Source organism: Phaethon lepturus, unplaced genomic scaffold, assembly GCF_000687285.1.
Source record: "Phaethon lepturus isolate BGI_N335 unplaced genomic scaffold, ASM68728v1 scaffold22549, whole genome shotgun sequence".
NCBI lineage: Eukaryota > Metazoa > Chordata > Aves > Phaethontiformes > Phaethontidae > Phaethon > Phaethon lepturus.
Genome location: NW_010561569.1, coordinates 1,837 through 14,566, shown reverse-complemented (window position 1 = coordinate 14,566; position 12,730 = coordinate 1,837). Strand labels below are relative to the sequence as shown.

Sequence of the window (12,730 nt, the reverse complement as noted above, 5' to 3'; positions counted from 1 at the left end):
CTGGGAATTGCTAAAGACCCAACTCCCTTGAATAAATTCATTTCCCCGTTTAACCAGCCGGCATCTGCCTGCCGGTCTGTAATGCAGGAAGCTCTATAGTGTGTGTTTGTGTGTGCACGGGTGTGTGACGCGCGCGGGGTGAGCAAACGGGCGTTGTTCTGCAGTGTGTGAGCCCGTTGGCAAGCTGCCTCCTGCCTCAGCATCCCAGCAAGCGTCTCGAGCGCTGGCCCTTGCCGCTCTCACTTGTGAGCTGTGGTGTTGTAATCGTCCTGTGCCACAGCCGGCAGGGAATGGTCTATCCTGAACTCTTCCTCCAGCCCACCGGGCGCCTTCGCTGAATCCCCCCGGGCTGCGGGTTGGCGACTGTCCACGCCACCTCCCTCCAGCCCCAGGATCTGTCTCTGCACCAGCTTGGAATAAAGGCCTCCTTCTTCCATCAGCTCCTTGTGTGAGCCCTGCTGCACCACGCGGCCCTTGTCCAGCACAATGATGTTGTGTGCCTTCTCGACAGTGCTCAGCCTGTGAGCTATGACAAGCACCGTATGGTTCTGCAAGTCGCCATAAATCGCCTGCTGAATCTGCGCAGGAGGAAAAGACGTTAGTGCCCGAGCATCACTGGCTCCGCTTTGGAAAGGAGAACAGCAGCTTTGTGGTCTGTGCTAAGAAACCTCTGGATGGGAGGTTTGCTCTCCTCTGGCTACACAGAGGACACAAAACTCCCTGCAGCACTACCAGCACCAGCATGTCCATCCCAGCACCAGGCTCTCACTGGGCAGCCCAAAAGACTGTCTCAGTCCAGCCAGCCCACAGGCACAGTATGCTCACAGGTCTGATTCTGCAAACTGGGTTCTTGATAAAGCTGGGCCCCAAATTTGGAGGACACTTGGTGCTGGCATGGACTGCAGGAAGCCAGTACCTGGTACGTGCAGCTGCTTAGAAAAGCAGGGCTATTTCCTGGGTGTATCAAGGCAAAGCAAGAGAGAGTCATTTTCCAGCCAAGAGACAGACAATGGCACTAAGGTCTAAAGGCAGGCAGATGGCCACCAGGCACATTTCACTGACACTGCTGGCTAGCCAAAACTAGCCCCTGGCTTGCATCAGATACCACAGATGTGGCTGAGGACCTGCGAGTCCAAGACCTGCTCCAAGGTTAGATGCTTGCGCTGCCCCATGCCATGGGCCCGCGGCGCTCATCCTCTGAGCACTGGAGACAGGAGACACATCCTCACACCTCAACCTTGAACTAGCTTTCCCTTATGTCATTAAACCAGTGAGGCCAAACTGCTATTGGTAGAGCTGTTTGGTCGTTGTATCCCAGCCAGATAAACCAGCTCAGTTCACAGAAAGCTGAAGGCCTTTCCCACAAGCATGGCTGCTTTGGTGCCTCAGCTGGGGTCTTAGCTTGGGCAGTTGTACTCTGCCTGCTGCAGTACCATTTTTTAGGGTTAATGCCAGTTAACACTTTTCACATTTCAAAAATCAGCAGAGAACCCTATCTTATCAGGTTTGTCTGGCATTGGCTGCTGTGAGCACAGAATTATTCCCTTCTCGGTGGCTACAGCAGTGTTGGAAGCAAATTTCTGCTCAGGAATTAGCATCTCACCCAAACCTCTGAATGCACCATGTCAAGACTAAGGTTGTCTATGGGCTGGAAATTTGAGCTACAGTCTTTCCTCCAAACCCAGATTGCCTCTTTGGCCCAAACCCCCGAGTCACCTACTCACCGCGTGTTCACTCTCTGCATCCAGTGCACTCGTGGCTTCATCCAGGATTAGGATGGGGGGGGTTCGGATCAAGGCCCTGGCAATTGCCACTCTCTGCTTCTGGCCACCTGACAGTTGGGCTCCTTTTTCACCTGCCTCTATTGGGCCAAGAGAGGGAAGAAAGGGTCAAAAAAAAAAAAAAAATCAAGAGCTGCCATCAAGTTCAGGTCCCAGCCAGCAGCATCAGGATGATGTCATGATTTGAAGCAATGACTAGGAAAACACTTCTGCTTCTGCTCACTTGGTAGAGCAGTTTAAATGAGTTAAGCACCCCCAAGGCTGCAGTCCTTCCGTCCAGCAGCAAGCTCTCCATTGTTGTCCCAGGGTTTGAGGGACTGATGCTCATGGAAACAACGCAGAGAAGTCCTTGAGCCTGGGAGATCATCCACACCCCAAGCCCCGCTCCTGCCCTGGCCCATGCAGCTGCGTTGCTGCCATCTCTCCCTGCAAGTCAGCCTCGGGAGGGTGTGCAACCGAGGCAGCAGTGAGGGGAAACCAGGACCTCTCTGCTGGCTCCCATAAACATGAACCATCATCAGTCTGACCTGCCTCCTCACAAAGTCCCACTGTCACAAACACACCAGCTTTTATTATTATGGATTTATTGCAGGTTTATTTTTTTCCTATGCAGGCAGGGTGGTACACAGCTAACTGCTCGGGTTCTGGGCTTTTCTTATGATCAGTGCACTGAAAAACAGCGAGACTGCCAGTGCCACACTCCGTAACATTGCCAGGCAGCGGGAGCCAGACTGGTCTGTATGGGATGGGGAACACCCCACTGCCACAGAGCAGCAGCAAAAATGCTCTGCTGGAGTGGGCTCAGAAATCCTCCGACAGCTCAGTCACCCCAAAAGGCAGCCGGGGTGCTGCACCTCTCCATGTAACTGCCTCTACAGCACCTCCGAGCTGCCACGGACTCGTGTCCATCACTACCTGCCTGACTTTCCACCTGAGGGGAGAGGTTCTGCCTTCCCTAGGCACAAAATGCTTTCAAGTACAAATGGAGGGATTTTGATACCTGTGTGGTAGCCGTCTTGTAACTCCGTGATGAAGGCGTGCGCGTTGGCCTTCTGGGCAGCCTGAACTACTGACTCGAAGGAGGCTGAGGCTAAGCCGTAAGAAATATTATCCGCAATAGAGCGGGCGAACAGCACTGGCTCTTGGCTCACCAGGGAGATCTGCGGAAGGGAAGAGCAAAGAGTCGGCAGTAGAAGACGTGTCAGCCGGCATCTTGGATCATCGGCATCTGTTCTTGCTGGGTAAGGACTCAAGTGGGCAGAGCCTCACCATTAAACCAAGATCTAGAAGTGCCTCAATGTGAGCTTCCAGTGAGGATGCTAAAGATGTGGCAGCCCCCACCCAGTTTGCACCATCTGCTGGGAAGGCATTTTGCAGGAAAGAAAACCAATGCAATGCTGGTACATTGGCATCTGGGATGGGCTTCCCCCTCCACGACCCTGCTGTGTTTTTGCTCCAGACCTGTCATTCCCATCACTGTTTGCCTTTCCCAGTATGGGAAGCCAGTTGCTGGGATAATGCAGGCTGGAGAGATCCTCTCCCAGGGTCTTGCTGATTTTCCGTTCAAAGCCAGTAATCACGCTTGGGCCACGTGAATGAGCCCTCCTGCATCTTTTAATCCAAAATTAGCAAGTTACGGACATAGCTGCTGCGATTCCTTAATTGCTTAGCAACAGACTCCCTGTCCTACCTTACAGCTGTTGCTGCTCACTCTCACATTCAGCCTGCTTTGTCACACACTCAATACTGAAATAAATTGAACCCTCCAAATTATTGCTCAGAACTGGGCATGAAGAGAGCCAGTGGGACACGGTCATATTTTAATTGACTTCTCCCCATGCTCCTAACACCACGCCAGGCTTTCTAAACTGAAAGGCTTGCTTGTCTTTTAATTTTCGCTCAGTACGGGCAGGGAATGTAAATTAGTCCCACTGACTTTGGCTTTCCAGCCTGTCTCTGATCAATTTGCTGACTGGCGAGGCCATTTGCTCTGGGGGCAAACAAAGGCGGCAGTTACTTGCAGAGGAGATGAAGGCTGATCTGTGCTGACACACAGATGAGAGCCAAGGGGCCCAGACCCCTCTCCTGGGCAAACTACCCAGCCCCTCCAGTGCTCCAGCTGCTGCCAGGATCCCAAGAGGTTTAACTCCCCATTAGCTGAGAATTACTTTAAGATCTTAGGGTAGAAAATGCTGAAGGAATGCAAACCACTTTTTTCCAAATGCAATTTAGGCAGTAATTAATTCAACAACCAAAAACATATTTCTACTTTGTTGGCCAAAAAATACAAAACAAAACATGTTTCTTGTTCTGTTTTCAGAAGACTTCCCCCTCCCCACGAAACCACTCTCCATCCCTTTCCCTTCCACCCCCACAAATGATTTGAATCCATTTCCTGGACCACCTCCAGCCTCCAGCTTTCTGGACATCTCAGAAGTTGCCAGAACAAATCCAAAGCAACATGCAATGCAACCATCCATCCCCTCCAATCATGGCAGGCGATAGCTAGAATACACGTATCAGTCGCTCGTACCACTGAGTGCAGGTACTTGTGATCGTACATGTTAATGGGATGCCCGTCCAGCAGCACCTGCCCATCTTGCAGAGGGTAGAAGTTCTCCAGGATGTTGACACAGGAGCTCTTCCCGCTCCCTGAAGGACCCACCAGCGCCGTCACTTTGCCAGGGTGCAGGGTGAAAGATACGTTCTGCAACATGGATGGGAGAGCATGCTCAGGTCCTGGCTTTTCCCAGGGTCCCAGGGCAGTGGCCTGGGCACTATGCAAGAAAGGTAGCTGAAATCCAGCCACAGTGACCCCCACCTTGGAGACCCACCACATCTCTCCTGGCTGTTTCTTTCAGTGGCTCCTTTTCTCCAAGGAAGCAAGAAGCCTCCAAAATTTGCTTTGAATTTGCCTGCTGATGTATCAGGACCTCTAAAAACTGCAAAGCACACTAATCTTTTTGCTGCCTCCCCCTGTCCCGTGACCCCAGCCCCTCTCCCATGGAAATAGTCCAAGGCAGCTTGGCACAAAGCCCTGTACCATGCTGACATGCTTAATGCCTGAGCTGGGAACAAGGGTTTTATTAATAAATCTCATTCCTCCTGTAAGTAAGGCCAGCCCTAAACACCCGCTGTTCCTTAAAATCTGTTTTCCAGCATGCCATTGAGTCCGCCTTTGCGCACCTCCAAAAGGGCAGCTGACATTTCCCGTGGGCTGGGGATCAGTTATTGCAATGGAGAAGCAGCGCGTGATGCTTCATGGCAGGGAGCACTCTGCACCTGTAGGGCTCACCTGGAGGACCTGCGTTGCGGAGCGACTGCGGTAGGAAAATGTCACGTTCCTGAACTCCACCTTCCCGTCCACATGGTCTGGGGCCAGGGACCCATCGTTGACCATCGTTGGCTTGCGGTCGATGAACTCAAACACCTTCTCGGCAGCTCCCACTCCCTGCATCAGGCCGCTGTATACAGAGCCGACGGACTGGAAGGGAAGAGGCAACAGTGAGAGCCTCCCATGTGATGGAAAAGGCAATCAATGCGACTTGTAAGGACAACGGTTGAAGCATTCCCAAGTCTATCATCTGACATTAACTACAGTCATCAGACACAGAAAAAGAAAGCTTTTTCCTCTGCACAGGATACGGAGGGAATATATGGACATATCCAGCATCTAAAGGGGTTTTGTGCATGGGTAGACCCAGAGGGGAACAGAAGAAGGAAACAGATGGATTGGGAAGAGAAGATGTGCACCAGGAGATACACGACTCGAACTTCCACCAGCATCCTCCACCTATCTCTCTTTGCTCAAGACCAGCAGCTCCCCAACGCAATGGCTGAACAGAGTCCATGTACAGCAGCACATCTCACCAGCTCCTTGAGGGCAGCGGCTCATTCCCTAGCACACGTGTCTCATGTCTCAAATGCAGAGCAACTTCAGGCTGGACCTTTCTAGACAACTGTTTGGCAGCTGATACAGCTGTTCCCTGCTGGGACATGGTCCTAGTGAATTTACCATTGCGCTTTCCTAAACACAACTGCTGCACGCTGACATCGGCTTCCCTGGAATAAACCCCCGTCACGTCGGCTCTTGTCAGTATTAAACCCAGAGTTGCAGAACAGCTTGTACTGCAACTGCCCCTCCCATCAGGAGGGAAATAAAAACCCAACCCAAACCAAACACACACCAAAACCACAGCCTGGAAACACCACCAGAGCCTGCAGTCATCTGAACAGATGGTGAGAGCTGGGCAAGCTGCCGCCAGCTCTGCTCTGCCACTGCACAAAGGCTGAAGTGCTGCCGAAACCACGTTTGGCTGCAAGGAAACCTCCGCTTGATCATTTCTGCCTCGATTAGCCAAGCTTATGCCTTTGCAAGGGGAAGGCAGCCCTGGGTGGGCTCTACCATCCCACCCACAATCCCATCTTGCTAATGTGCTGCCAACACAGCAGCTTGCAGCCTATTCCACGGGGGGGGGGGGGTAGTACGCCTACTTTCCCCGGGGGGGGGGGGGGAAGTAATATAATTAAGTTTTTAATGAAGCCTGAAATTTAACAGGCAGCTTCATAATCCCTGCATCCTTCATGCCAGGAAACATGCTTGGGAGGCAGCCAGGACTCTGCCCTGCAGCCTGGCCAGCCTGACCCCTTTAGTCTCATTTGCCTTATCAGGGGATGAGCTGCTTCAGGTGCATTCAGGTTGTGAGGCCACAGCAGGAGGCGAGTGGGGAGCAGAGGAGAGAATCACCCCACTGGTGGGCAAATCCACAGGGCCAAGGAAATGAGTCACAGGGATGTCAACACTGGGTCTAGCCGTGCAACTGTCCTGGAACCTTCTAAAAGACAAATACCATTTTGACATGGGGTAGCCCAGGGGGATTAAACAAACTCACCTCCATGCAGTCTCCTAAGACGAACTCGTAAATGATGAAGGATATCAGATTTCCGCTTGTCATTTGCCCTGAGATCACAAGGTGCCCACCGTAGTAAAGGATGCTGACCTGGACCACCAGGAGGGTCAGCTGAAAGCAAGAAAACACCCCAAAAATCAGCAAGAACAACTGTGTTTTGGTGCGTTTGTAATTACTTAAACAGCAGCCCACAATACCTGTGCTGACATGTGTTCTTTGAGCCCCAAACTGAGCATCCCTGACAGCACACAGCTGACAGCCCTAGCAGCAAGCATGGATATGAGAAGGGAAAAACAACTCAAGTACATGGACTGATTTAAGGCACTGGGCTGAGATGTTTCAACAAAACTGAAATCCAGAGGAGCAACAGCCAAAGAAGGAGAATTTATCTGAAATAACAGAGTGTCTCATGAACTTCTCTCTTGGAGTAACATCCTCAAGTGTAATAATCTATGCTCAAATTATCCAAAGCGTGCAGTCACCTCACCGCTAAAATAAACTTTCTGTTATATGTGTGACACATTTTAATTTAGAACACAAAACCAAGCCAAGAGTTAATGCAAAAAATCCTCCTTGCATGTACAAGTCCCTGAAGCATAACCTCAACTCTTGCCTGAAATCAGTGTGGGGGGTACCACCTACTCTAGAAAGGAGACAGATCAGCTCTGATATGACAAATACCATCCCCGGCCTTTATTCAGCCTGTTTTGTTCCATGCTGCCTGGGTACTCAGAAAAGCAGGGATGCCCTGGTGCTCTATGCGATGTTTGAAGGACAGGCTGTAAATTCACATTGGTGGAAAAAAAAAATCCTCCTCCATTGCTCTGCCGTGCTCTAACCTTAAGATCCTGCATTCCCTCCAAGAAAAACTCTACTGGGCTGTGCTAAATCCAATGGCTACTTTCTACATGAGCCCTGCAGGAGCAGTTTTTGAGGGTTTTTGCCTTCTTTGACTCAGCAGGATCTGTGCTGACCCAGTTCACACTCCAGCTTTACCTGGGGGCCCAGAAACAATGCTAAAAACACTGCGATTTTGCTTCCATAAAGCCTCCCATGGCTGCATGAGGGCACCATAACTTGCAAACCTTTCACCAGAGGCTACTTAGATCCTTGAATGTGCAGAGGTAAGGGCAGCCTCACGTGAGGGTTTCGCACAGCCTTAGTTATCTCCCTGGAGGTATTTAGAAGATGTGCAGATGTGGTGCTCAGGGACATGGCTTAGTGGTGGACTTGGCAGTGCTAGGTTAACGGTTGGACTCGGTGATCATAAAGGTCTTTTCCAACCCAAATGATTCTATGATCAGCCGATGCAGGAGAAGTCCCAAGCCATCTGGTCTTGAATGATGAAAAAGCATTTGGAAAAAAAGCAAAACAAAACAAAAAAACCCCCAAACCAGCCAAACCCTAGCAGCCTCCCCCTACCACCACCCACACAGAGAAAATCTGTTTCTGAGAAGAAGCTCAACCAACGCCGTGGCTGTTTCCCAGCCGGAGCCCCAGAGATGAGCTGGCACAGGCACACAATGCAGCAACGCAGAAACACGGGGTTTTCCACGACCTTGAGTGGTTATCAATTATATTCTTATTTGCAAGAGAAAACAGACCATTTGGTGGCACAAAGCAGCACTGCCCTTAGGGGGAATGCAACATATTTTTGATGAGTGAAAAAATATAATTAGGAGACAGGGGATTACTGGCAGTGGACATCAAGGCTGGGCTCACCCCGCAAAGCTCCCTGGAAGCGAAGGAGATGCACACGCATCATGCCACACGCATTTTTGGGATTCGAAGCAAGGTCTCCTGCCCCTCCCCAGCCCCACACGGGGAAGCCCCGGTGCCGGCCACCTACCCCACTGGACCAGACGTAGTAGGTGTAAGCCATGGCCTCCCGCTTGTTGAGTTTGTACACCTGCTGCAGCTTCTGCCAGTACACGTTCGCCTCTGCCTCCTCATTGGCAAAACTGCGGACAGTCTTCATGGCGGAGATAGTCTCCTCGGCGGTGTTGTTGGCCTTGGCCAAGGCGTTCTGCACATCCTTGGAGAGCTTCTGCGGAGAGCAGGGGGAGACAGAGGGGGCTCAGCAGGTGCTGCACTGCCCATGGCACATCTGCCTGCACGCCCTGGGCTCTGCTGGGCTTGGGAAAACAAGGCACGGTGACATTTTCCGAGGCGATGGGCAGCAAGGCTGAGCACTGGGATATATCCCACACCTCAGGACAGCCTGGCATGCTATGCCAGGAGGAGAACAGATTTGTTGTGCTGTCCCTGAGGAGGGACTTGGGCTGCAGGAGGTGAAGTGCCATACCCAAGGCCACTTGGGAAGCCTGTGACAGAGCTGCTGCTCCCAGTGCCCTGTTGGGACAGGTGAGCCCAGGAAGCTCTACCAGGGATTCTCCAAGTCAGAGACAGGTCTGGAGACCAAGGGCAGCTCCACTCCTCCCACAAGTGCCTGACCCACAGGAGGAGCCACAGCTGGGGGAGGCAGCACCCATCCACGCCATGTCCCTGGCGCAGTAGAAAGCTCCGATAACTGATACAGGGAGCAGCAGCGCAGGCCTCACATGGTCCATGGGACGTGGCATCAACTGCAGGGCATGAGGCTAGCCCCAGGTGGAGGCAGGGAGCTCAGCACTGGGTTTAACCCCCACCCAAGTCACTCCAAAGGGAGAGGAGAGGACAGGTTGCACGAGGACAGGCAGGCACATACGGGACATCCCACAGCCAAGCTACCCCTCCTGTCAGACCCGAGATGCTTCATGCTCAGGAATGGAAGTAAGGTAAGAGCTGAGGCTGTGCATGTCTGCCCATACAGGTTTAATGACGCCTTCCTGCCCCCATGCTGGCAAGCAAAGCACCTGAGCATCCATTCCACCAGCTCCAGGGCCACCCACGATCTCTATGATGGCTTTACAAAGGGAACAGCCCAGTCCTGCAGCACACCATGGCCATGCCAGCCACTCCTGCCTACCTTGTAGTACTTCCCATAGACATCAGACACTAGCATGATGATGGGGAAGCCCATGAAGGTGACGAGCGAGAGTTTCCAAGACAGGCTGAACATGAAGAAGATGACCCCTGTGGCCTTCACCATGTTGCGCAGGAAGATGTTGATATTCTGGGAGACCAGGTCACTCACGATGGTCGTGTCCGATGTCAGACGGGAGATGACATCCCCTGCAGCAACAAGGGGTTGGGGAAGGGGAGAACGGGGACACATCACCATGGCAGGTCACTGCCTAGCTGCATCCCACATCCCATGCCAGGGGCCAGATGGGGCTCCCCATTCAACCCAGCTCCTCTCTGGGTGCCTGAAAGGTGTCATGGAAGGGGGGTGACTCTCCACTGCTGTGGATGCGAAGCAAAACAGAGGAGCTCGAATTGCTGCATGCACAAGGGACATGAAGTACATCTGAAGGCACAAGCTACATCCCTGGGTCACCAAGGGTGGCTACAGGACAGTCAAGGGGACTGTCGCAACACCCTACCCCAGAGGGCACCTCGTGGGCACGCAGACAGGCAACAGGCATGTGGGTGGAGTGTTTGCTGGGCTGCTGAATGCACCTCCAGAGCTGTCAACTCAGCCCCAAGCTCATTTTTAAATGACACCAGGAGCCCTCCAGGAGCTCACCAGGGACTGGTGGCACCTTTCCCTGCCATCCTGGCAGCACCAGCCAGGACTGGGAACAGCACACCCTGTGGAGGAGCACGAGACAGCTTCGGAGAGGGCTCTTTGGGTTTAGCTGTGTGCCTCGCAGCCTGGAGCCAACCCAAGTGACCCTGAGGACATGGGTATAGAGAAGTTCCTGTGGTGCCCTTTGGTGGAGCTGAACGTTATAGCCAGCAAACATCACCCTGAATTCTTAAGTACTTGGCCTGTGTTTGAGTCCAGATGAACTCCCATGCTTTTGTGTAACTGTTAGTCCAGGGTTACACTTAAAAATAACACTTAAAATAACATCTCAGGTGTCCTCAGCTACCAGGGCACCGTGCAGCAATTGCTAAATACGGCAACAGCCTCAAGACTAAAAATACTGCCAAGAAGAAATTAAATGTGGGAAAAGTTACAGCAGGCTGGGACCACACCAGAGCAGCATGGACCGGGACAGGACTGAATGACAAGCAGAGAAAGCCACAAGCACGCCCAGCAAGCTTCACACATCTGAGGTGTCCCATGCCCGGAGCAGAGCTGGAGAGCGGCTGACAAGCAGGCACTGACGGGAGGTACAGAAGGAGGAAAGTAGGTGTTTTGGGGATGACTGGAGATGAGCACATCAGCCCCGGGGCTGGTGGATACCAGGCTGTTTGGTGGCAATGGGACATCCCCAGAGTGCTGGGCAATCCTGTCCTGACCCCATGGTGGGAGGTGCCCAAAAGGCAAGAGCTTTCTGCCGTTTTTTCTAAAGACGAGCATTTGGGTGCCATCTCTAGCTGCCCCCATTCTGCTGCGTGCTGGTAGGGCAAGGCAAGGGATAAAAAATACCAGGATGGGATAGAGGGATTAGACCAAATCTGGAGAAAAGAGGAACCAACCTGTGCGATTCTCATCAAAGAAACTCATCTCCTGAGACATCAGCGACCTGAAGAGGCAGTTGCGAAGACGAATGTTCAGTCTTGCAAATATGAGCGTAAAAACACCGCCCCGGATACCTGCGGCAAATGAGCTAATTGCAGATAAGAAACGTTATAGACCAATGGACATGAAACCCGCTCCTCAGCAACACAAACACTCCGACACCCAGGCCAAGGGCTTCGGCGATGCTGCACTGGTACCACTTTCCACCCTGGGAAGCGATGGCTAAACCAGCCCACACCTCTTCTGGGTGCTACCAGCACAGGGATGGCTGGTCCTAAGCCCAGTAGTGACAAGCTTCGGGAGGGGATGCTGCGCTGCTGGGACAGCGTTCCCCAGGGAGCCTGTTCCCTGTGTCCGCTCCTGCTCCCCCACCATCAGCAGACGGATGTGGAAGGCTAAGCAATGGCCTCGTGACTGCCACCACGGCCTCTCCGCACTGTGACGGTGCGGGGAAATGAAAGCGCATCCCTGGGGTCTGGCAAGGACCTGGCAGAGCAGCTGCAGGTGTGACAGCCCATGCCCACCACCACCATCAGCTCCTGCAGGAAAACCCCAAACTCCTCCACCTCAGGGCCAAAACCAGACCCTGCGATTACCTTCCTATGGCGAGCAGTGACATGACCAGCACTGCTGTGGAGAAGCGGTCCATGCTCTTCTGCACCACGATGCCGTCAATGGCCAGCCCTGTGTAGTAGGGCAGGAAGGTCTCTCCTGCCAGACAAGCACAGGACATGGGGTTTCAGCCCCACTGCATGGCATCGGCACAGGACTTATATTTCCGACTGTGACGGCCCATGGACAACCCCATCCCCACCATGGTGATACTCGGCCATGGCACAAGATGTCTCAGGAGGTGCGCCCCTTAGTGGCACATGGGGATGTTTCATTTCCCAGTGTGTTTTATCCCCTATTGCATTTTTTTTGCTCCATTGCATTTTTTACCCAGCCCATGCAGGACGTGCCACCCAGCACCCCCAAAAAAGCAATTCTGGGTGCTGCCAAGCCCCCCTACCGTGGCTCCTTTCCTCCCGTTGAGGATGGGAGCACACCACGGCCCGTCCTGGTCCCTTTGCTCACCCAGCGCCGCTATGAGGAGGAAGAAGGAGGCGATGCCCAGGAAGAAGGCATCCGGCTTGGTGTAGGACAGCAGCTTATGGATGGGGGGCCCCGCCGCCTCCTCCCGCTTGTCCCGCGGGGCGCCCCCGTTGCAGCTCTCCTCCGCCTCGGTGCGGGACTCAGAGCCAGGCCCCAGCGCCTCGCGGGAGGAGGTGACACAGGCCAGCAGCTGCCACAGCCCAAAGGTGGCTGCCAGCGCCACGTACGTCCAGGCAAAAAGCCCCCAGAACCGGGGGTCCCTGATGGTCCTCCGCACCTCCGAATAGAGCAGCAACTTCACCATCATGTAGATGCCCATGAGGAGGCAGACGACGGCGATGAAGGTCCGCGATGCCCTGAGGCGCCGGGGG

The 12,730-nt window shown here is 53.2% G+C and overlaps 1 protein-coding gene across 1 annotated transcript in view; it reads right to left on the bottom strand.

Moving 5' to 3' along the window:
• Positions 1–239: 239 nt before the first annotated feature.
• ABCB9 (ATP-binding cassette, sub-family B (MDR/TAP), member 9) overlaps positions 240–12,730 on the bottom strand; it is a 12,811-nt gene continuing 320 nt past the window's right edge. The window contains exons 2-12 of the mRNA XM_010294049.1: positions 12,342–12,730; positions 11,861–11,975; positions 11,222–11,352; positions 9,660–9,865; positions 8,541–8,738; positions 6,674–6,802; positions 5,077–5,265; positions 4,315–4,488; positions 2,782–2,941; positions 1,725–1,861; positions 240–578 (exon numbers count right to left, since the gene is read on the bottom strand). The exon at positions 12,342–12,730 is cut by the window's right edge and continues 30 nt beyond it. Coding sequence (XP_010292351.1) covers positions 240–578; positions 1,725–1,861; positions 2,782–2,941; positions 4,315–4,488; positions 5,077–5,265; positions 6,674–6,802; positions 8,541–8,738; positions 9,660–9,865; positions 11,222–11,352; positions 11,861–11,975; positions 12,342–12,730 — 2,167 coding nt within the window. The remainder of the gene's footprint in view (positions 579–1,724; positions 1,862–2,781; positions 2,942–4,314; positions 4,489–5,076; positions 5,266–6,673; positions 6,803–8,540; positions 8,739–9,659; positions 9,866–11,221; positions 11,353–11,860; positions 11,976–12,341) is intronic.